At 45.3% G+C, this 25,182-nt stretch overlaps 1 protein-coding gene across 1 annotated transcript; it reads left to right on the forward strand.

The window, feature by feature from the left end:
- The first annotated feature begins 1,994 nt into the window (after window positions 1-1,994).
- Window positions 1,995-25,155, forward strand: LOC135400652 (prestin-like). The gene is made up of 19 exons (XM_064632481.1): window positions 1,995-2,025; window positions 3,743-4,027; window positions 5,672-5,782; window positions 7,681-7,793; window positions 10,890-11,054; window positions 12,692-12,847; window positions 14,141-14,220; window positions 14,614-14,767; window positions 16,546-16,659; window positions 17,906-17,983; window positions 18,050-18,145; window positions 18,876-18,982; window positions 19,040-19,109; window positions 19,165-19,274; window positions 21,022-21,079; window positions 21,147-21,317; window positions 21,379-21,433; window positions 21,497-21,606; window positions 25,029-25,155. The coding sequence occupies exons 1-19, from the start codon at window positions 1,995-1,997 to the stop codon at window positions 25,083-25,085; spliced, it is 2,121 nt and encodes a 706-aa protein (XP_064488551.1). The 3' UTR covers window positions 25,086-25,155.
- Window positions 25,156-25,182: the final 27 nt, after the last annotated feature.

Genomic DNA, 25,182 nt, shown 5'->3' on the forward strand with positions numbered 1-25,182 from the left:
GTGAAGAAATATTGTAAACAGTGTAAAGCGGGCTTCACGTAACACTTTAAATGTAATGAGGTGAGGCCGACCTGCAGAAAGGAGCCGCACACCGTAAGAACAATGGCTGTAACGTGAAGTGGGCTTCATCTAACTGCGCTACGTTATGTCTACGGTGTCCTTACTTTTGAAATTCAGCAGCTTCTTGGGGAACTCGTTTCTTTTAAAATTAACTTTGAAACTTCAGGTAGGTTCTACGTTCTCGTCATTAACTTAAATTGTATAATTTCTGCTTGCTTATTTTAACGCGTTAGCATTATCGTCCTCACAACGCAAGAATCGCGGCGAGGTCTGTCCGTAGCCACGGCGCGGCGCGCATGCGCGGTGAGTGGAGAGGGAAGGAGAGGGTGCGTGGAGAGTGCGACGCGGCACTCGCCACTCTGCAGTGCAGCTGTGGTGGTAGACAGGTTCAGAAGTACCTGCGTGGGCGCGCCATGGGTTATGAAAGCTGAGCAAAGGAGCGGCGGCGAAAGAAGTCTGCGAGACGGCGGCGCCGAGCTGAATCGGAGTTACGCGCGCGAAAGGCTGGTTTGGCTGCGAATGTTGTCTTGCGTTAGTGTCGTGTGAAGGGTTCTGTAGCGTTGTGAAGGGGAGTTCCCAAAGGGTTTTCAAGTTTTAATGCTAGGACATTTCCTGATATCTCATTTGCGTGTGTCATGTGTGTGTGCGAGTGATTATGTCTCATCTTTCATCTCATCGTCTCATCTCATCGTCACCCCATTCATATGTTAACCCACATGCCCTGAGGTATGGTACCGCAATTGTTGCGGTGAATCACCTCACCCCATGTATCACCTCATTCATGTATAGTTATTGTTGTTGTTGGATCCACTCATGGACCAACCATGTTTGTCTCTCTTCACCCTCCTTTCCCTTCGTTTTTTTTTACATTATATGGGTCCTTAGAAAACGCGTCGTGGAGTAGCTAGTTTCGAGTGGTTTGTGAGAAACATCTCCACTTTTTGTTCCTTTACCAATCAATCAATTATCTGAATTTAAAATTCCGATAGCTACTTTGTCCTCCGCTGGAGAAGTTTGTTACGACAGTCACCAAACGTCAATCTAAGGAAGCACAACAACGGAAACAATGAATCAATGAACAGTTCTTATGGCATGGGATGCTTCCCCGTGGTAATCGCAGGACCCTTAACTTAATACCTACTCTTAAGTTAACTACATACCTCTCGAGCGACGGTGACGGAAGCTTTGTAACTTGAACCATAAACTTGAACGTTCACACCTGTGACTTTCAAGTTTACAGTGAAATCTATATCCACCTGTGATGTTCTCTTTCGTAGCGATGAACCTCCCCACTCTCCATCTCAAAATAAAGTTGTTGTTTCTCTTTCGTACCATTGAACCTTCCAGGTCGGACTTGTTGCATTTCACTGCTCTACGCACACGCACACACAAACAAAAAAGAAGAAAAAGAAAGAGAGCAAACATCTGACGCTCATGCAGACTGACATTAAATAATAATAAGTCGGCGCTTATATAGAGAGAGAATAGACGCTTTCGCCCTTCAACAGACCTGCCAGGATTTGGCAAGTTGCGCGTAGACTGCATGGTGGTTTTCTACGCACCAATCCATTGGGGTCACTTGCTGTGACCGTCAACAAGTCCGAGGTTGAAGTATAGGTTTGGACTTCTGCGGAACTGTGGCTCCGGCGGCGGAAGCTGCTGGAACTGCAAGGTTTCATGCCTGGGTGATTCCATCTCAACTCAGGCAAGGTGGTCCGGGCACCATCAGTAATTTTTATTTAAAAAAATATATGCTGTAGCCTGACTGCGTAATTCGGAATACATGATTGGTGTTGGAATGAAAAGGAGACTCTTTTAGACGTTGTGGGGGTGCCCATCAATAGAGCGTGGAATGCACTTCCGTCACTTGCAGCAGTGACGCGTAAAGCCCGCCATCTTCATGTCCGAGCGACCGCACCGGAGTATTTACCGTGATGGCCAGTTTACCTGCCGACTCGTCAAGAGGTAAGATTCCCTGCTCTTTTACGAACTATTTTCGCGTAGAATGTGTTTGGAATCCTGAATGCAACTTGTGAAACTTATACTCAGCAATAAGATGTGCGCATAAATCTACTTACAACCGCATGGAAGCAAGCGGGTTTCAGTGTCGAGCTTGCATACTTGGATGCCGTGTGGTTGAAGAAAACTTTACGAAGCAGAGTTTTCCTAGCGTCGAATTTTCTTCAATCGCGTACTTCCATTGCGTTCTTTAATATATATTAGCACCTATTCGCACGTATTATAGAGTTCTCATTCATATTCACTTGTGCTCGATGTAGCAAATGAATTGAGCATGAGTGAGCACAAGGAGCTGAGCGGCAGATAATGAGCAGGAGTGATGCGCAGGAGCGTTTAGAGAATGTGCGATAACACATTAGGCCATGCATCACGTTTCTAAGTATTACAAGTGTATACAGTGACGATCATAACCGGATCCAAGGGGTGTGTGCCCCTCCCCCGAACCTATCGGGACGCCCCCCCCCCCCCCCCCCTACTTTTCTGGCGCATATTTTTCCGACAAAACTCCTAACTCTTTTTCGTGCAACGGTGCAGAACGCCTCTTTAATAGAAGAGCAATATGCTATACACGAGGTATAAACACGTGATGATGAGGTATAAATATGTTACGTTATCACTCCTTCATACTTCTTTTATACCCTTGTGCGTGATTGGAGGTAAAAATCGGCACTTTATACCTTTTCTATACCCTCCAAAGGTATATACCTACAACAGTAGGTATAAAAAAGGTACAATAGCTCATCATTACACCTTCTTTATACCTTTTTCTAACAGTGACGGGTGCAAAAATTGCAAAACTGCGAAAATGAGCTCCTGTGATTTGTAGCCGGTGCATGCTTCATTGCCAAATAGAGGTTGCATTCGTTTATTTTGACTCGAGCTACTCGAGAATCGACATCGCTGCTGCTCGAGCCTCATGACGTCATCGGTCGGAAACACTCACATAGGCAAAGGCGCACAGGCACTCGCAGAAGGCAAGCAATGGCGTGGCTACTGTGGCGCCATCTATTAGCGCCCAAAGCAACTGGCTGCTGTAAACGGTCTATTCGGTCCTAGTTTTCTTTCAGTAGGAGGCAGCGAACAAGTGCCGATTCGTGAACCCAGCTCTCGCCTTCCGATCTGTTTCGGTTTCAGTCTGTCTACCAACGTCACGATGACGTTTCTCCGGTAGAGGTTTATAACTAAGCTCGGCACTGCTTAGCATTTTTCATACGTCTTAAAACGTCGAACGAAACAACGAAAAAATAGTAACATTCATAGAAGAACCGAATACCGACGGTGTGCCGCCGCCTGTACGCTGTGGTTGGATGCGGCCCATCGAGGAAGTTTGAACCTGCATGAGTCAACAGAATTTCGGCGCACGCAGCGTCAAAACTGATGCTGAGCGATAGTTGCGCCGCTTTACAGACCTGCGGATTATTCTACATCTTTAAGTCGCTCTTGCGCTGAGAGTTTCAGGGGAGAAGTGACATATTCAACAGTTTGGATTGGTCTCACGACTGTAGCATGCCCTAGAATGTGTTTCATAAAAAAAATCTTAACTTTCATTTTTGGGGTTTTGTCCAATCAAACCGGCCTCTGGCCCCACTGTGCGACGTTCAGAAACCCTTGTTTTTGCAACAAATGCATGTAGCATATAGCAAATAATGAAACGATGTTTCAGGGCGGTACCCAATTCGCGACCCCGTAGTGTCTGGCCAATCACGGCAGCGACCCGCCTTCAGCCAGGAACACTTCGACGCAGAATTCGGGGCGACCTCGAAACATCTGCGTCCTGGAGTTCTGGCTTTGGCCCGGAGAGTGCTGGGAAGGAAACGGAAACGATTCAAGACACGCATTTTGGCCTACGTCCCTATCCTGGCCTGGGTCAAGTCCTACAGCGTGAAGAAAGACCTCTTGCCGGATGTCCTGACGGGCATCACCGTTGCTGTGTTTCACGTACCCCAGAGTGAGTTTTAACGAGCAAATCTATAAGCTAAGCAAGTCTATGACCCTCACGACACGTTAAGCAGCCAGAGCGTCCTCTAACGTCACGTGTGGCGTCGTTCACTAAAGACAATGTTTTTGAGTGTTCCCCCTGTATTCGGTGTTTTGCGATTAAAACCGAATGAGGGAAGATTTACCCGGTGTATGTTTTTTCGGTGTTTTTCGATTAAAACCGAAAATGCGGAACCCTATGGTATTGACAATACACCGGCCGGCCGTGCAGAGAGGCTTCATATATATCTACACAACAGCATGCATTAAAGGGACAGTGCTGAACCAAGGTGATAAAGTGGTCATAGTCTTACTGAAGAGTCATGCTGAATCAATACAGTAAGCTCCTCGTTATTTCGCTAGACGACCCGTTCAATAGAACACGCCCCCCAATGGACACGCGCGAATGAATTCTGGGAACATGAACGAAGGCAAGTAAAGCGGCGGAGGAAATGCCCAAGGACACAGGCAGAGGGCGTTTCGTTGCACCCGTAATAAGAAAGATATTCGATTAGTGAAACACTGCTGACCATGACTGCGTCCAAGCTAGGCCTCAGTGGGGATGACGCCGAAATAAATCGTGCAAAAATAAAACGTTCAAGAATAAATCTCTTAAAGATAAAACTTTCGAAATAAACTCTTCAATAAAAATCACGAGAAGATCCACGCTGTTGAAATAAACACCAAAAAATAAACTTTGAAGAATAAACGCTTCGAAATAAATCTTTAAAAATCCACCGTCCCTGATTGGTGGACAGCCGACGGCCCTACGTTCGCCGCGGAAATAGTGCGCTCATCGCACTTGGGGCTAGCCTGGGCCAGAACTGTGAACGAGGATTTCGCTACACCGGAAGTAGTTTGTATGTTTGCATGTAACCCGTGGCCAGCGTTGCCAACTTAGTGGGGTGATGTTTTCTGATTTGGCGGCTGGCGAATTTTTTTGGTCGTATATCCTGGCCGGCTTTGTCTTTGTCTCTCTCTCTATCTGTTTCTCTTCTCCCCCCACACGGAAGCATGTTAGCCTCGTTCACAGCTCAGTGCTCGGCTGGTTCAAGGGTCAAGAGTGCGTGTCCTGTATTCATACGCGCATCGTCCTCATCACTTTTAAACTGGACATTTGAAATCCAAAGTTGTTTTTTGAAGAAAAGTAATTGATAACAATACAAACATGAGTAAGAAACACCATAATAGCATGTTCCACCGAAAAGAACATCGTGCAGCTGTAGCCCTTAACCTATCATAGGAACATTACCTTCCTAAGCCTAACCATGACTTATTATAGCAGCGTTTATTTTGAGGGCGTGTATTTTTAAGCGATTTATTTCAGAAACCGAATTTTGAAAGGTGAAATTTTAAGCGTGGATTTTTAATGATTTATTTTAAAACATTTATTTCGGCGTACAGCCACGTCAGTCATGAAATCTGGGGTATTTTGAGATATCGTCGGACGGCAACACAACAGCAAAGTACTTCTCCTGCGTCTTCTTGTCCCCCCCCCCTTTTTTTTATAACACGTTGTCTTTCAGCTGTTCCTTTATGTGGATCCAGCATTCCACAAGCAACTATTTCGTAGTGGGGAAATTGCCTTCACTAAGATATGCGTCTTGAATTGTAGGCTTTGGCTATAGCCTACTTGCTGGCGTGTCTCCTGTCTACGGTCTCTACACATCCCTCTTTCCCATGATCATGTACGCGATCTTCGGAAGCTCACGGCACGCATCCATTGGTAAGTTAACTTATTATTCATACGAGGAAAGTCAACCGTAATTTTGATCAATAATACTATCTGCAGGAGGTTTCTCACTTATGCGTCAGTAATAAACTTGTTTGTTAGACTCGGTCGTCGACGTTGTCCTGATGACGTCATCAGTATGGTCTCAAGGGTTGATTTCGATAATAATTTCTCGGGTGAATTCGCTATATATTCCGAAGGCAAGCAATTTTACAAACAAGTTGCAAACATTTTTTAAACCCAAGCAGTCATTTTTAACTGTGCTTCATTCGCTCATATTAACCTCTTTGAAGTGGGGTGGGATCCTGTGGCTACCACGGGGAAACATCGCATGTCGTCATCACTTTTCCACCATTTATTGTTGTTGTTTAATTGAGTAGCAGGATCTATATTTGAGAAATTACCATCGCCATATTTTTCTTTAAATATCTATCCATCCATTATTGCAATTATGAGAGTTTTATGAGAGACATAATTTCGCAGAACACGGTGCGAACGAGGACTAGCTCTCAAAATCGCTTCAGGAATCACTTGAATCCCACATAAAAACACTCAATTTAACAACGTTTCTAACACGAACTTTTATAGTACAGACAGCGAGAATGGAAGCATTGTTGGAGTCCGCCAAGGTTTGCAGGTTACGCCCATTAACACTGTATATCAGTGAACTACTTCTACAGTAGTTTAACTATAACTACTAACTACTTCGCGATGGAGTAGTTTAACTATAGTTCAACTACTTTTCAGGGGAGTAGTTAAAACTACTTCTTTAACTACTGCAATGTATTTTAACTACATCTATAACTACTTAACGTTGTCCGTCAACACCAATCCCTTGTAGTGTTGTTGGACACCTAAATATGAATCACATGCAATGATAAACTTTGCCTCAAGCCATTGCTACGATCGTCAAATACAAAGCTTACGACGGGATTCTTTCTGTGCCTACGCGATAAACTAAGTTGCAGAATTATTTCGCAGCAAATGAGGCTTCACTAGACAAGCATTAAAAGTGAAGATTTAGTACACACGTACGACACAATTGCTCTGCAACTCCGTTCTCATCAAACAAGTAGCTCAAGGCAGAATAAAAGCGCTAAAAACACGAGGACAACGGACACACAGTTGTCCTCGTGTTTTTAGCGCTTTTATTCTGCCATGCCTTACCAACAGGCCCAGTCTGAAGTTTTAAGTAGCTCAAGGTAAAAGTCGGAAGCACAATCGTGCCGTAAAGCTTGCGGCAAAATCAGAAGTAGTTGGCGCCTGCAGTAACCTAACTACTGTAGTGAACTACTCAAAATGGTAGTTTATCTAGTAGTAGTAGTTACATCCGCTCCCCTTCTTACCTTTCCTGCCGCGTTGACCATCAACATAAGGTACTACTAACTCGGTCACGTACAACATCATTCGAGGCATCCTTCTTTCAACGAACATCATCAGATTGGAATAGACTCCCACGGCATATTGCAGAACTCACGGATCATATCCAATTTACCAACGCATTAATCACCGAGTTCACTTGACCATTGTCGCTCCACGTACATGCACATCATTGCTCTCTAACGTAGACATATTCTTTGCTTTTCACCTTGTTATAATCTTTTTCTGTCTGCTGTCTTTTTTGTGTGTGTTTTTTTTCTTGTTTTTTTAGTCTATGTTCATTGTTTGATGTACAGTGCCAGTGTGTTGCTCACTCCCTCATGTAATGGCCTAAAGGCCCCTTGATGGACCAATAAATAATAATCATAATAATCTAGTAGTTGCCACTGCATTTCCGCAAGTAGTTGATAACTACTTTTTAACTAAAATCAGGTAGTTTAACTGCATGTAGTTAACTACTAGCCATCACTGCTGAATATTATCTTACCCACAAATTGTTTGTGTTATAACAGGAGCCTTCGCTGTCGTCTCCATCATGACAGGAAGCCTTGTGGAAAGCAACAAGGAACAGTTCACGGCGGCGCAGGTGGCCTCCACTCTGTCTTTTCTCGTTGGAATATATCAGGTATATATATATATACCGGGTGTTTCAGTTAAATCCCTGGGCTAAATAATTCGCGAACCGGTGCACCAATCGAGTAACTTTCTTTTTTTACAAGTATCTGTCCAATACCATCTACAAGATGCGCACCGTGTGAATGAGCGGGAGGCGCTCATTATTTAAATAAAAATTCAAATTAGTTTCGTGAAAAAAGCTAACTTCTAAAGCAGGGTGACCGTCCGCATTAAAATGGGTACTGCCCCTTCTGGGACCTTCAGTAGATACCTTTTAGAGAAAAATCTGCAACTGAAGCAGGTCATTTGTTGCAGTAATAAATTGGTTTCGGTTTACATATTTTTGTCGCGGCTGGTTCTTATTCTGTAGCCTGTGGGTGCGTTTTCTTATTCAACTCTGGCAACTACTCTCAGCCGGCGAAAATTAGCGAGAGTAGCCAGGGTGTGACAACTCTACTCTACTCTGGTCTGAAGAAGGGTAGCCGTCGTTCTGATGTCACACACAAGCTAGCAGACGACAATGCGTCGTCTGCTACCAACCGTCCTGTTGACAGACAATATGTGTGGTGTTCATTTTCGAAATGTAGGACTGGTTAAAAACTGTCGAGCATTTTCAAAAAATGCTGGAGTGCACGCACGTGCGTTAAGTTGTTAAACAGAGTGTCTGCCAGCACTTCCACATCGTCTCGCCCGCCAGGCCAGTCCGCCATTTTGAGCGCAGAGTAACTCTAGCCGTTCTAAAATTACGGTCAAAGGTGGCTACTCTGGAGTCACGTGATGATAAAGGCTCCGACGTCGTTACCCAACTCCTGGCTCCTCGGGTTCAATAAGAAAACGCACCCTGTACCTTCTTACACTTCTTCCTTCTTCCACTTCAGCACAGGCCATAACTTTTTGTGTCAGGCCAAGCCTAGCTGAGAGAACTGGACTTAACTCCAGTCCAGTATAGACCTCTACCGAAGAAACGTCACCGTGACGTAATCATGACGTTGGTAGACATAGTGAAACCGAAACAGCCCGGGCGGAGAACACCGCTGTTCCACAAAGCCATGTTCCTTCATAGGTCACGGGTGGCTTCTGGTACACACGAATGAGGTCATGTTATTAGTCGCTTTCGTGCCTTCACTTTTCATTCGCGCTCCCGGTCCACCGCCGAAAGAATAGAAGGCTTTACCCCAAGAGTTGCATCATCTCAAAGTCAATGTCATAACCCTGCGCGGAATGTGGTTTGTTAGTACTAGGGCCAGGATTTTTAGGCATTTGCCTAAAACTACCTATAAATGCCTAAACTGAACATTTTCATGCATAAATGCCTTTTTCCAAGTTTCGTGCCTAGAATTGCCTATTTGAGGCAATTTGGGACCGGACCTTCTTACTTGCATGTTATATATCATGGCAGAACGGGACGTTTTGTCCTCTTCCAACACACATTTATTCTCGTCGCAACCTTGACGTCACAAAGACTGAAAAATACGTTGACCCCTCTGATAGCCATCTTTTCTGCACCCCTGTGACTCATCGACCCTTCTTAAGAGGGATACGTTGATCCCCGTCAACAGCCTCCTACCGTGGCCCTATGTGACTCACGGACACGTAACCTCCTTAACAGAAACGCGTGGTGTGGGGCTAGCTTTTTGTGTCTCCTGTCGCAGAGTAGAGTTAACAAGGCTGCTCACCTCATCGGTTGGTTGCCATAAGTACAACGCAGTGAACCGAAAATTTATCATGCCTGTCGACGAACATGAAAAAGCTAGAAACAGTTGGCATTTCTTTGAACGAATCTCTAAAGATCTTACAACGTGTCCGCTCTGCGCTCCAAAACCTGGAAGGGAAGGGCTCCAGAGCCACCACGAAGATGGAGGCTTTCATTCAAAAGGATCGGGGCCCTTTCCACACTGCTGAAGATTTGAGAGATCCTATATGGCGGGGACACACCTACACCAGATCAAGACCTCAGCCCGTACGAGATTTCATGTTTCAAGTTTGCACCTGTGACGTAATGTGACGTGGAAAGAAGCTTCTCCCGCTACAAGGCCCTATTTAGAGCAAACAGATCAAGTTTCAAGTTTGAGAACTTGAGAACGACTTTCATTGTGCCATGCTACGAGAATAGTGAAGCAAGGAGTCAATAAAAGCTTACAATGTTATTGTGCCTATATTTGCCTATTTCGCTGTTTTTAGGGCCTAAATGCCTGCCTATTTCGCACTTTTTTAGTGCCTAAAAATCCTGGCCCTAGTTATTACGACTTTGTAGTTCGCGCTACGCGCTAGAGACACTACGTGCAGTCCGAGAGAAGCTCGTGCCGTTCATGCTTCAGAAGATGGAAGATTGATGTATGGATAGATGGATGTTTGTTTTTGGTTGTTTGTTTGTTTGTTGTTTTGTTTTGGGAGTAGTAGAACTAGTCCGGAGACCATTTCAATTTCTCCCTGGTTTTCTTTTAAATAATCAATCAATCAATCAATCAAGATGGAAGAACCCGGTAGCCATCTTCAGAAACGGCTATCGGAAAGATAGGGCTGCCGGTAGAATGGAGCAAAACAATATCATAAAACTAATAATATTGAAACAATTACAAAAAAAATCTTAAAATATGAGAAACCACATTTAAACTTCGCTTTCTTGTGACTTATTGATTTTTTGCTATAGTAGTTCCACTCTACCAAGGTGGCGGCGCTGCTGCACCATCTGACGTCATTTGTTTGTAAACAGGGATAGGTCTTTTGAGTGGAAGTTGTATCTCGTAGTGACCTGCAGCTCGCGCTATCCTTGCTTGGTTTTTGAAATGTTTCGCCAACATCTGCGCCATCTCTTGAAAGCTACGCAAAATTATCTTGGAGCGTGTTCTATTGTGGCGCCATCCAGCAACGGGAAATGGTTTTTTGATTGACATTTGAAATTTTAATGCGCAGTGGCGCAGCGCACGTGCCGCTGGTGTGGCAATGACGTCGCCTGACGTCAGCATGGGCGTGGATGTGACGTCAGAGATCGCTCACATGTAGTGTTTCCTATACTACTTGATTCATAGGGTCCTGGATTTCGGTCTGAAACATATCTGTATGGCATCGAGTTAACCATATTATTGCGTACTTGACTGTTTTGCAGCTAGTCTTCGGCCTCTTGCAGCTGGGTGGGCTCAGCAACTTCCTCTCAGAGCAGCTCGTGAGTGGATTCACTGCTGGAGTCTCTGTTCATATCGGCTCCAGCCAATTGGCGGGTCTCTTCGGTATCAACGTTACTCTCTACTCTGGCCCCTTCTTGCTAGTCAAGGTACATGCGCTAACGTTACTACGCTATAGTATGTGGAATGATCGCGTTAAAAAACACAAATGAAAAACTATTTGCAAAATACTGTACCTCAAAATGTATTTAGAATACAGTGTTACGAGTAGACTATTTCGAATACGTACCTCACTCGTAATTTCTACTCCGTCTGGGCAAAAAGAGAATCTTTTTCTGTGGCAAAATGGTTATGAGCTATTTTCTTATGCTCGTCAAACCCGTTTTATGTAAAATCGTTTCCAAATGCATTCCAGCGTAGGGCACTGCACTGGCCGCATTCTTAGAACCGGGAAGAGCCCGGTCATACTTTGATTTACCCGCCCCGAGCCTGGCCCGACGGCTGTATACCCAGCCCGGGTCCGGACCAAGCCCGAAAGATTCTAAGTATCTCGGCCCAAGCCCGCCCGAGAAATTTCTAGGCTAGCGTATCAGGCTTTAAAATTTGACCGTGGCTAACTAACGGACAGGTTACACAGGCTTGAGCCCGACCTAGGCCCATTCCGGGCCCGCGATGGTCAAAGCCGAGCCCAGCCCGGACCCGCAAAAAGAAAGCCGGGCCGGGCCCGGGCAAACCCGAGCCCATGCAGTGCTTTATTCTAGCATACATGCGATACTGCCCATACCATTGCTTCTTCAGTAAAAGTTGCTTCAAGTATAGACCTTGTCGTGTTACTCTCAAACCACTAGACCCCGTGCGCTCCTTAGCCTCGTTCTCAGCGGCGACACAACAGGGGTGGACTGCCAAAATCGTTCTTCCCATTGGAATTAATACGGGTGGCTTCCGTCTTTAATGAGTATGACTGACGATAACGTACCATTCCATATAACCAGTCATCCGGTAAACATCTGACTATAGCGTATCAACGCACGAAAGATCAAGGATAAAGAAGAGTGCTCGCTTCCGCGTGCGATATGCACAGTTGTTCACGTGAGGAGTGCTGGCCGATGCGATATCTGTTCCTCACCGGTTCCCGAGTGGGAGAAAATGAACCGGCATGGAATGAATACGAACGGGCACGAAAATGAACGAAAACACACACGGGAAAATGGAGGAACTCGGCAACCGGCAGTCCGCACCACGACCTACTAGATTATAACGACCATGTCACAATCAGAAAACCCTATGAGGAACCTGTCCGCACGATCCGCCAGGGGCGCTACTGATCGGCACAACACCATTGGACGATGGAAGTTTGAATTCTGAATGCGCAGAAGCGTGTGTACGACTACCGTAGCAGACGACAGCGATAGCCCCTATGAAAACGCGTAGAATGATGATGATAATCAACCTCAGAATGAAACATCTGTGGAACGTCCACCGCTTGTACAGAAATACTAAGGTAAGCTGAAGTACAAAGTGTTGTAGAAGTTGAGGAAGCAATAACTGGGACGATCAGAAGCGCCACCGCTACCTTCCAAAAATGCGGCGCATAGAAGGTGTGCGCCTGACATGGTCGTTATAATCTAGTAGGTCGTGGTCCGAACGTGCACAGTTCCTGTGACTAAAACGGGGCGGCAGCACTAATGGCGGCGCCCATTCCTTGAATGACACACCTACGTTCCTTTCAGACCTACCTCCCCAGTTCCTCATCTCGTAATAAAGTTGTTATTGTTGTTCCTTTCAGACCTTCGCAGAATTCTTAAGCCGGCTGAAGCAAACGCATCTTCCGACGTTGGCTCTTTCAGCGAGTTCCCTGTTGGTCATGGGACTGGTGAAGGTCACATTAGACCCACTGCTCATCTCTAAGATAGGCATCCCAGTGCCGATCGAGATGGTCGTTGTAAGCATTTGCTCCCATTCAGAGGCGGACTGGGACAAACGATGTTACCGGGAAAAACCTCAGACGGGCCCACATGGAAGGGGGCGACCCACTTTCTTTCAGGAGAAGGGAGCCCAGCGGAAACTCATTTCCCTACCTTACCCTGGAGAAAACGTGTCCCCTTGATCGTGAGAAAGTCAATAGACGAGTTCAGAAAATCCCACAGTGCTTAGCGCCGCTTTGAACTGTGGGAGCTTACTAATACGAAAGAAACGCGTGGCCTCCAAACCGTTACGATTTCTCCCCTACCGGTCCATTGTCCACGACGTGTCAACGTCAGCGAAAGCAAAATGTGAAGGGGGGGGGGGGGAATATGTTTATTAAGAAAAAGAAAGGAAAGGTCAGCCAGACGAGGGTCGGCTTGCTATTCCAAACAAAAGGGAAGGGGAAGGAAAGAAAAATAAGAAAAGAAAAGGGGAGGAAGGAGGATGTGAAGGATTATTCTTCGTTCCTCCGCTCAGCAAGCGCCCAGGATGCAATGCGCGTGCAAAGAGCACTGGGATTTTCTGAACTCGTCTATTACAAACAGCACAGAACTCGTCATTAACATGTAATGTACAACTGAAGTGGAAGGGGGGTGGAGTAGAGAAGAAGGGAGGTCGATATAGACTGGTTACTTAACCTCCTGAGGCCTCGTGTACATTTTTTTAAATTTTTATAATGGTGTCCTGTAGCTGAGGGAACCTCAAGCAAAAAAAAAAGTAACGCTCATTTTTTGCGCAATCACAGTAATCATTTCACAAATTAACATTCATTTTCGTAGACACTGGACCTCTATCCTAACCAGGATAAAACAAGGGCACCGTTTCTGAAATGTGGTATTAGCATTACTGCGTAGCACGTGATTAGCGTAACATTAGCGTAACACGTGATCGCGTATCACGTGTTGCGTGACCTTCTGACGCCATCCGCTATACAATCTGGTGCTGTTGCAATAATAACTGCTTCACAGATCGCTCTTTCATTTGTGTTTCTAGCATATTGTATACGATCAGTTTTAACAGGGCACAATCAGAGTATCTTGCCGCATGTTTGTTCCCGTGTTGATGTTTGTTCCGCATGTTTTGATCCTTGTGGGTCACGGCACCGTGCATGTTCCACCACATATCGATCGTTTCCCGGTGGGATCATAGGCCAGTCCGCCCCTGCTTCAATTAGTTGACCTGGGTCACCCATAAGAACGCATGGAAACCAGATGGATGTTCTCCAGGACCACGTCATTGTAGTCTGGCTAACAAGCTATTTCTGTGACAGGTCATCGTAGGAACGTTGCTTTCCAGTCATCTCAACCTAGAAGGCTACAATATCACTGTCATCCAAGAAATTTCTCACGAGTAAGGGCCGTTATGGTATTTGTCACCAAAATTTTGTCTGCAAAAATTTGTCACCTTTACTGCTTTAAGGCGCTGAAGTTATTTGATTTCCTCGATTGCATGTAAAATTGCTGTCCATGCGTTGTGCGGGGCTAGTGCTAGTCATTCCCCACTGTTTTCATTACATATTGTACAAGGTCTGTATACACGGCAGTGGCAAATGAGTACACAACTCAACATATACGCTCGTGAAGATAACTAATTTCTGCATGCCGCCCGTCAGAAAGTGAAGCCACATTGGAATCTGTAAATGTACGCGAGATGTATATGAAGGGCGCTTCGAGATATCATTTTGACGTCAGTAATTTCTGTTGCATCTATATTGTCACTGACAAGAGCCGTTGGACATTCCAGGAGCCCAAGGCCACACCTGCCAGTCTTTTCTCCCCATCTGCTGTCCAACTTAGCCGTCCCTGCATTGGCTGTTGCTGTGGTTAGCTACGCAATCACCATTTCCATCGCTAGGTTATTTGCGCGCAAGCAAAACTACAAGATTGACCCCAACCAGGCAAGTTGTTGTCACACTTTTCCATCTGCCGCGTATTGAACGTCCTTAAATTTAACGTGGCCCAAATAAGCGTGGCACATATCGTGAGAGCAAGCCATAATAGGGACAGGGATAAACCTCCCGTTCGCCAATACCATTGCCCCGGCCACTGGAAGCATTACCACGCCTAATACTGAATATCCGGTAACGTGTTGTGTACAAGATTGATGTCTCAATCACATCTACGTGCTCAACGTTCCAGAGGGGTCACAACACATTCTGACAGAGGCAAGTGATTAGTGAAGATGTCCATGTGTTGTTAATCGCTCCAGAGTGCCCCCCATGTTAAGTAGGGCCTACATTTCCATATCTTTTACTACCATTATTATTGTTAGATATGTGTAATGTGCCGTTAGCTGTTTGGGGCATTAGGTTTTGTTTTTGTGTTTGTTCAGCACTTCTGCGTGCCATGGCGGCTCTCGTGGGGTGCTCTGTTGTTCCTTCTTTTCTCTGCGCCATTGAAGGCTTCTGCGGTGACGTTGGCACACGTCTCGACTGTTTGTCTCTCGTATTGCTACACCTGCGGTTATGGGCCTAGGACGCCTCGACGACTAGCACTGGGACGCTTGGCGGATAAGGAGACAACCAATACGGAAAGAAGGAATGGCGCTACGAGACGAGTTCAAGATTGCGAAGCTGACTTCGTAAAATTACCATGCCTGGTCCATCAGAGCTAAAGCTGAGCGTGTGCAAAAGGGTTGCTGTGAAGCTGTCGACCAGGGGTATCCAGGAGCTCAGATGATGGACGACGAGAGGCGTGTCAATAATACGGCACCCACCTTCCACTTTTTTTTTCTTTTTCTTTTTTTGTAGAGGACAGCTACCTAGATGATATAGGAGCCTTTGTCCTGGCTAACGAAGCATGAGAGATCCTGCGTGAAATACACACGAAGTATGGACTGTTGCATATTTTGCAGTTGCTTCGTGATTTCGTGAACGTCAAGATGAAGAGCCCATGAAACAGTATTTGAGCAGGCTCATGGACCTGCACAGGAAACTCTCTAATGGAGGATACGAATTAACGGACAAGCAGGTGGCACTAGTAATGGCTAATGGATCTACCTGACGCCTACGAAGCCCTCATCTTAGAACTCGAACAAGATGAAGTCACCCTTTCCACTAAAAGAGGTGAAAGCGCGGCTTCTGCTCGAAGAGAGAAGAGAAATGCGACGTGACGAGTATAGAACAAAGAGTATAGAACAAAGAGTATAGAACAAAGAAAAATAAAGAGATGCACACACATATTAATACGTATTTAGTTCATAAAGTACAGCACCGCATACAAGGCCTTAGTTGTAAAGATTGAACATTTCTTCATAGGTCTGCGAGTACGAATAAAAAAAAAAAACGTCAAACTAGGGAACAGGTTTACCGACTACAAAAGGAAAAAGCCCTCACACACAAAAAAAAGAAAAAGACAGGCGCTGACGTCGACTGACCGCGCAGACTGTATGACGTTACGGTCGTCCTTCTCATCCTTGTTACACCCCGGGGAGCGAGTCAAAACTGAACGAGCGCGCCTGTGTTTGTGTGTTTTTCTTCTTTTTTTTTTTAAGAGACACTGCATGCATCAAAACCTTTTGTGTTCTTCGGCAAATTGACGACTTTCATCAGATGTAACTGAAAATATTTTGGATTGCCCTCTGTACTCCTTTAAGAAGACGTATCAGGATCACACGATACAAGCAAGATGTTTTGTTGAAGCCATTAGAGACACCGAGTGATTTGTGTGTGTGCAGGAATTCATCGCATTGGGAGCATCGAACCTGTTCGGTTCCTTCTTCACCTGTTTTCCTGTCGGAGCGTCCGTGCCGAGGAGTTCCATTCAAGCAGGAGCAGGAGGGAAGACGCAGGTAAACGTCATCGCTTTAAGGTTAAAATATTGATTGAGGAAAATCATTTAGAAATTGGAAGAAATCGAAAGAATGAAAGTGGAGCACTGTAAGCTCTGGCCTTCTCTGTGGCATTTCTATGCATATATTCTTCCATTCTTTACGTAACAGCAAATGATTTTATACGAAACGCTTGCAACGTCATTTCGGAACAACGACAAATACATGATGATGATGATGATGATACCATGACATACCGCGGGAGAGCAATTACACTCTTAAAAATGAACTTCACCACATAGCACGCTCCTAGCCAACCACCATCCCGAATGACAACGTTCTCGCTTCTGATTTGTTGAAAACGGGAGGCAGAGCCTATTTTGCGTTCGTTATGCACGGCACAGAATAGGCTCCGCCTCCCGTTTTCAACAAACAAAGGCGAGAACGTTGTCATTCGGGACGACGGTTGGCTAGGAGCGTGCTTTGTGGTGAAGTTCATTTTTAAGAGTGTACGTGTGGATGTGAGTAATAGGCTCGTCATTGAAAATGTGTGTAGTGACACCCAGCGTGCAATGTGTCAACTCCTCAAAGAGTATTGGATTCAGTGTTCCCCGACAGGTTGACACGTTACACGCTAGGTGGCGTTACACGCATTTTCAATGACGATTGGTTTCAATGATCATTGAAGACTGCCCGTCTGACAGGGCTATAAATCAAATGGATGGAGCACACACCCAAGCCTACTGACTATATAGTGATGCCTGCACTGCCACCGCCATATCAGATTACAGTCAGCAGCCAATTGCAGGCTTGCGCCGCCATGCGGATACGGGGTAAAGAGGGGTCCAACATTGGTGGGGCCAGTGCCGTATATTAAAAGGGATTATATATTAACACTTCAACCCCTCAATGTCATCTTCTTCGTTACTACTCATCATTGCATAAGTTACTATATTTGAACACAACATATAGTTTAATTTGTCGTTATTTGTGTTGTTGATTGTGCTTAGTATTATCATTCATCTTCTTAGATAGTGTACGGATAACTGTCTCGATAATATGTAGCTCTGTCATAATCCCTGTCATGTAACTTGTTATTGCCAAGCAACCTATTATTCTTAGATCTTATTTAATGCGGTGTTTCGCTAACTGCCTCGATAACTTCTAGCGTTGTTATTATCTCTAACTAGGAACCCACCACTCCGTCGGGGCCTTTGATGTACTCTAAATGAATAAGTAAATAAATATTAATCGTTGTTTTCCGCAGTTGGTGAGCTTCATCAATTCTCTACTCATCCTAATCGTCATCTTATGTTTCGGCCATTACTTCGAAAGGCTACCCATTGTGAGTGGAAGCATCATCCCTTTGTTCCGAAAAAAAAATGAAAGTATGGATACCTTTGTCTTTTAGGCCATTCTCTCCTCAATCATCTTCATCTCACTCAAGAAGGTCTTCATGCAAGTCAAAGAGTTCAAGACATTCTGGGACATTTCTAGGATTGACGGCGTACGTTCAGGTTTTCGTGTAACACATATTGTCAAGCACAAATATACCGTTCAAAGTGATAGCATAACTCTCAATACGTACGCCTTTTTGTAGCAATTTGGGTATATGATAATTGCTTTTCTTACGCCCTTTATCAGACGCTATGTATGTTGACCCAGCTGGTAACTATAGGAGTTACCACCTCTTCACACCCTTTTTTCTTAGAGTGAATTGTACTCTTACAGCGTTTGGGGGTTCATCATGATGGAATAAGTAGCGCCTACGTAACTGTTTCACATGCAGTTAGGGGTATGACCATAAATGTCTTATTTACAGCCTATATCTACGTTACAAATTACCCTGAAAGTTCCACAGTAGTTATCTACAACAGTTCATTGCTTTTAAAACCAGCGTAAAACCAGCGATCTGATAAAGGTAGATTCAACCTCGTAGTAGGAATATGGCTTGATAAGAATAATCACTGGCTCCAATTCTGCTATCTCATATTTGTCCGAAAACGTCTTATTAATGGATTTCAAATGATTACTCATCTGGTTCCAACATATACTCCCCTTGCAACGACCTACAAAAACAGCATCTGTGCTTCTCTCGTAACTTTTTTATTTCCATGAAAAAATAGCACCCCAGCTGCATGTTAGGAATTCCATGTGATGCGAGCTATTTCCAATGCTGGGTGAAATAAATATAATAAATAAATAATAATAGTATAATAAATAATGCTGTGTTGCAGAATGTCTGGATGGTGTCGTTCTTGGCCACAATCATAGTTGACGTACAGTTCGGCCTCATCATTGGTGTCAGTTTTTCACTATTCGTGCTGATTTACCAAATCAGAAGGTAAGTGCAGTACAACGGAGGAAACTCTCTGTTCCACTGAATACATCCAAAACGCAGCCCCAAGACGTACCTACTAGGTAACATTCCCAACACCGACTTCTACGTTCCGCTCAACAAGTACAACATGGTAAGTCATATACGTTAATTATAGGATTAGTGTAATTCGAAAGTCCGTTTTCCAGGCAGTCGAGATACCAGGAGTAAAGGTGTTCCACTTTGGTGGCCCTCTCCACTTCGCTAATTCTTCCTATTTCTGTTCGCGCCTAGCGCGCACGACGCACGTGAATGTTCGGTGAGTATGAGATGTCCTCTTCGCACCAGTCAACTGGTCTGATGGAACAAGCTATACATATTTGAAAGCAGTACACTTATACAGGGTGTTCAAAATTAAGCTTTCACTAGCACTTTATAAATAGGCGAACAAAAGAAAACTGGTGCTACTTTTTCTGTTCCTCGAGTAAGAAACAGGTGCTGCATAATTAGCAGCACCTGTTTCTTACACAAGTAGCGTAAAGTTATCATCCGATTTCCTGTCATCGCTGTGTTTGCGTAGCGCTCGTGAAAGCTTAATTTTGAACACCCTGTATTTGAAGAGTTGTGACATATTACGGAACTTTTTTTCTTTTTTTCGAAAAAGCTCAAAGAAGAACAGAGGGCCACCAAAAATAAAAATTAAAAAATCGGATTAAGACATCTGATGAAAGTGTGTATGTCAATTTACCGCATAGTACGAAAGGTTTTCATGAGTGTCATTTCTTTACCAGAAATACAAAAAAAAAAGAAACTCACAGAAACGTGGTTCCTCGCGTTCACCCTCAACTCGCCACGCCGGGGATAACGAGGAGAAGCATCATGCCGCGTCACCAATGACGTTCCAGTGTTCACGCGTTCTGGTTCGCTGATCAGCGGGGGCCCCGCCCCTGTGGCGTCGTAAACCAGTTTTGCCGGTACCCCAGGAGAACTAGGGATAGAAGGAGTGCCCGAATCATGACCGAGCCAGGAGCAATGCTTCTTCGGAGCCCCGAGCAGCCGAATAACAGACGACAGCTGTGTAGCAGACATTTCTCTGAACCAAACAGCGACCGCGGGCCCTGTATGCGTCAGCGCGAAGTCGCAGACAGGTAACAGGCTGGTACTGCTCTCCACCACACTCTTAAAAAAAGGGTGTACTTTAACTCCTTTTTTTGCCACATATATATATAACACCCTTTTGGAGAGCACAATTACGCTCAAAAGGGTGTCTCCTCACACCCTCAAGGGAGTAGCATAACACCTTCTCCCTTCCTGGGAGTAATATTACTCTCCAGTAGGGAGAAAGGTGTTCTACTCCCTTGAGGGAGTGAGGAGACACCCTTTTGAGCGTAATTCTACTCTCGAAAAGGGCGTTATATGTGGCAAAAAAAAAAGAGTTAAAGTACACCCTTTTTTTTAAGAGTGCACCGCTGCGCACGGTCGGTTTCTGCAGCGTACTTCAAATTCGATTTCTGCGAAAATTATGACTCTGTGGTGTGGGTTACTCCTCATTGAGCATCTTACTGGCCTACTTATAACAGTTTTATAGGAAGAAAACAGGGTGTTAAAAATGACTTGTGCGCTACTATAAATTATAACGCAAATACACACGGTAATTTATAATAGCGGAACGGTACAAGCAGAACAACAGCAACTTTGGAATAATTTTGCCCGCATGAGGATGTACGTTGAAAGCTCACCACAGGGCACACCGTATTTAACGTCCCTCGCAGAAGACAGCGTGTCAAAGCAACTTGTACCCAGCCACCGAGTTTAGCTTACGGTCGGGAACCATGGGACCAGTAGGCGAACACGCTATCAACTGAACCACCGAAGCTGGTCTGCAGATTGCCCAGATGATAACGTCCTCAAAAGAGTGCTTCTAACGTGTTGACGCGCAGCGGCTGATAAGGGGGTTGTCCCCCTTATGATAACATAACAGGAATGATAACATTCCTGATAAGGGGGTCGTCATCGTCGTGTCGCAATTTATAAATGACGTTCTTGTCAATGTCTCTCAATTACAGAAATGTCCTGAAAGGAAAGAAAGCTCGTCGTGATGTTATTGCAGCATACAATGGAACGGTAACAGATTTTATACCTTTTTTGTGACATGAACTTGTCGTATAGAAGGACAAGTTTTGTTTCACAGGCGACCCCACGAGGCCCCTCCTTCACGAGTTTCCCAGTGAACCACGAAACTTCGTTCGAAGCGGGCATCTCGGTAGCGACCGTATCACCAAACAACCTACCTTCGTACATCATCCTTGACTTCTCAAGGGTGGCCTTCGTTGATGGTACCAGCATCATGACACTCATTCAGGTAACACATACCACGGTAGTTTATGTATACCGACATCCTGAGGTGGCTGCAATCCTTGCAGATTGTGCAAGAATACCAAAACATAAGCATCACCATTTACATGGCAGCTTGCTCATGTGAGTATATATCTGCGTATTCCTGTATAGAGATTGTATTTTCCCTCACTTAATGGGTTCCAGCTTCAGTTCTCTCGATGCTCCAGAGAGGCGGGATGTTCAAGACGCTGCCTTCTTCAAACTTTTTCCCATCCGTTCACGACGCTGTCATGCACACTGTGCCAGGAAAAAAGGTCAGTCAGCAATGCAATACTGCTTCGCGGAAGACAGCACGGTAGCGCTGGCGAACGACATCTGTTCAGTAGAAATGGTGGACTGTCCAGTTAGAGACGCCGTCTGTAATATATGATTTATATTCATGGTTTGGAAAAGTAAACAGTTGCGCAGTGGTGTAGCACTGATTACTAATTATCTTTCCGTATTGCGTGTTTGCAAACCTGTAAAATACGTAATATCGTACCGTTTGTGAAACTTTCATGAGCAGCGTCTTCTTGCACAAAGTGTACATGGATCACGTGACATGGATTTATGCCAAGTCACAAAGCCAGAGGAAGGACTCTTTACAAGCTGACTAGCCGCTTCTACCTTATTTGCAATAAATTTACTTTAATTTCATGTAATGAATTTAATTTAATTCGTTTAATTTGATGAATGCAGACTGGGTTAGAAACATGAATAGTGTTCGTTTCCACAGCAGTCGACCAAAAGCCCCTTGTCCGCCTCGTTGAGCAGATGACGGGGAAAAGTGTGATGTTTTTACGGTGTCGGGGGGGGGGGGGGGGGCGCTTATTTATCGCACGAATTTTTGTTTCGTTTTCGATAGCTGTTGGAAAGCGAAATAAATGTTGCACCGTTCTTTACGTTTGATCCTTGTCGCTGTGCCCGCTCGTGTGAAGTTGTCAGTTGAGTGTAATGGCCAGTTCTCACTTGGCGACGCCCGACGCGGCGTCGTGAGCGGGCGGTGGAAGTAGAGGCGCATTTCCGCCGCCCCGTCAGCGCGCACAATTTTCATGTTCTCACCACAGTGGCCTTCCGTCGTCCAAAGCATACGAAAAATCAGGGGGCGTGGCCTTTCTGTGTCACCTAATTGGTCGCCAGCTGTCGTTCTCGGCAGCTCTCGCCGACGTCGTGAAAGAAGTTCGGCATGGCAGTTTTTTTGGCTCGACGTCTCTCCTCTCCCGACTCCGGAAATGCGCGTCTATTTCCGCCGCCCGCTTACGACGACGCGTCGGGCGTCGCCAAGTGAGAACTGGCCCTAAGTTAACAGAGCGAAACTGCTACCTCCGCTGTTACACGTGACCTGACTGTCGTTATATCTATAGTCGTGTTCAACTTAAAGTAGCACACAGGTCATTTTAACGCCCTGTTTTCTTCCTTCTAAAGCTGTTGAGTGAAGATGAAATGCCGTTCAATGAATTGGCGTCTATGCAACGTCGTTCAACGATACGGTGTTCGATAAAATGGCGTCGATGAAATGGGCGGATACCAAATAACTATGGAATCAAGCCGTATGGACAAGCCGTATCAAGTATACATGACGTCCCGCTTCTCGTCAATGACCTCTTTTTTGGGGCGAAGAGGTTTGACAGCTTTTTGGCCTCGATTCTGTGTCACCTGATCCACCGTGCCAGGTCATCCACCATGCCAACTCACCACTGGTGGATAAGATGGCACGGGGGATGAGGATGCCATCGCGACCCACTTTAGCTCTCCAACTGGCCCAGTAAGCGGCAAGGCAGTCTGTCGAGTACGATACACGCACATATCTCCCCGGACTATTTCCATATTCGCGTCGCCCCTGGCGACGGAATGTCGAACGTCGTGTCTTTCCCCCCAATAATGGTGACGCGCTTTTCGGACTGGCACGTTGCGTTGGAAAGTAGCAAGAGAAGATTGGAAGAAGAATGCGGAAAGAGTGAAAGCCCATTGTACTCGTTACCAAACCTGAATCGTCCGCGTAACCTTGAAACCGATTATCTCCCCACAATGAACATGACAGTCGCCCGCAGGTGGGTCCATGGCGATGTTTTCCACTCAAAGATGGCGGAATCAAGGGCTGGGCATGCGCATACGCGTTGTCGGAAATGGTCCTGTGTTTCGACCACATCACTGTCTCGTCTGTGAAAGAGACTTGAAAGGCAGATGTTTTTGTGTGGGATGGGTGTGGGACAAAGCATTAAAAGAATAACCCGACCGCGCTTATTGTCAACGCGTTCTAGCTCTCAAGAACAAAGGACTGTGACACGAAATACGAGATATATGCATGTGTTGTAAGTTAGTGTTGTCCGTGCCTGTTCAACACTGCACTGAATTCGTTCAACGAGGCCCTTTTTACAATTGTGTCAGGGAGCTTTTTTTACCGCGAAATATGTGAGCGAAAATATGTGACAACTTTTCTTAACTACAGAACAAACTCAACACTGGAATTGTGAGGTTTGCGATAGAAATATTTCAAGATGTGGCCGCTGATTGAACAACTGAACATAAAAGCTGCTCGGCAGTGGCGGGGTCAGGTAAATCTGAACGGAAGACAGCAAAAGCTGTACTGAGCTGAACTGAGTAAATTTAAATTCGGTGAAAGGTAAAATTGTAAGCAGTGTTTGGATAGCTAAGGATGATATGGTGCGCAGTGTTGAACCAGAGATTTACCGTGTATTCACACGAGCGACATCCTCACGGAATATTCTAGTGGAAGAAAAAGCGAAAACACTGCTCACAGAGCCGACGTTCCGTCCCGTGTTATGTTACGCAGACGACACTTAGCAGACGACACAGCGTGTTTTCTTGTCGTCTGCTACGGAATATATTGTGGCTGTGTAGCAGGATATTCCCCACGGTTACAGTGCACGTGAAGACACGTGACAGCAGAAAGCTATGACGCTTTTCGCATCTTCCGCTTCTGGGGAAATGTCGCTCGTGTGAGTACACGGTTATGGGGACGTAGATCAAAGACCCTGCTCCATCTGGACGACCGCCACCACCACTTGGACTGTTTCCGTTCGTTGGCACTGCGTCCTCAGGACGTCATCAGCAGACCGCGGATTTATACGCAGTAATTGTTTTTATGTTAGTGTCCACGTCGCGTATTTGCATGTTTTGCATATTTTGTTCCTGGATATGCAAGGCCTCATCCACTAACACTAACATCCGAAATATGCATTTTCACGCACTATAAAAGCTCAGACTACCGTTCTCATACAGCCCCACAGCATGCACGCACAAGCACTTTATTTGAGGGAGGCCCTGCATATCCAGGAACGAAATATGCAAAAGACGCAAATCCGCAATCTGGTCATCACCTTTTGGAAATATAGTAGGAAAATGCAAGGGAAGAGGCACACGTCCCCCAAGCATTAACATACACAGAAATTCGGCTTGTCTTGTCGAAAACAAAAATCATTTATTGCTCAGTGGAACGCGACAATCATGAGCATGGATACGCAAACTGCGGACCAATTGAGGTTTTGAACCCTATCAGCATAATTTGTGCGGTCCTGTCGTACCACCTGCTGATCGGAAGGTGTTGCAACAGCCATGATGGGTAGTGTTGGAGTGAGGTTGTATGAGTACCCCGAGCAGTGGATGCATGTTGGTAGTTGGTCCCACGGTGGTTGGTCCCGAAGTTTATTATGCCATCCTTCAACAACATTTGCAGAGAAGCATTGAAGCTGAGCATCAACCAAAGGCCTTCCCGTTCTGGGAGATGCACTGATTAGGTCACGAGCATAGTGCAGCCTGAATTCATCTTGCAAGAACAAAAAGCGCCGTACCCGTGAAAACTTCAACAATCATGTATGCTCTATGCGGTG

The sequence above is a fragment of the Ornithodoros turicata genome, chromosome 7 (assembly GCF_037126465.1).
Source record: "Ornithodoros turicata isolate Travis chromosome 7, ASM3712646v1, whole genome shotgun sequence".
NCBI lineage: Eukaryota > Metazoa > Arthropoda > Arachnida > Ixodida > Argasidae > Ornithodoros > Ornithodoros turicata.

Excerpts from the sequence above, each read along its gene's own strand:
- LOC135400652 (XM_064632481.1), top strand. The coding sequence starts at position 1,995 with ATGGCCAGTTTACCTGCCGACTCGTCAAGAG. Across the intron at positions 2,026-3,742 it reads ACCTGCCGACTCGTCAAGAG|GGCGGTACCCAATTCGCGAC; the intron begins GTAAGATTCCCT and ends ACGATGTTTCAG. Across the intron at positions 5,783-7,680 it reads CTCACGGCACGCATCCATTG|GAGCCTTCGCTGTCGTCTCC; the intron begins GTAAGTTAACTT and ends GTGTTATAACAG.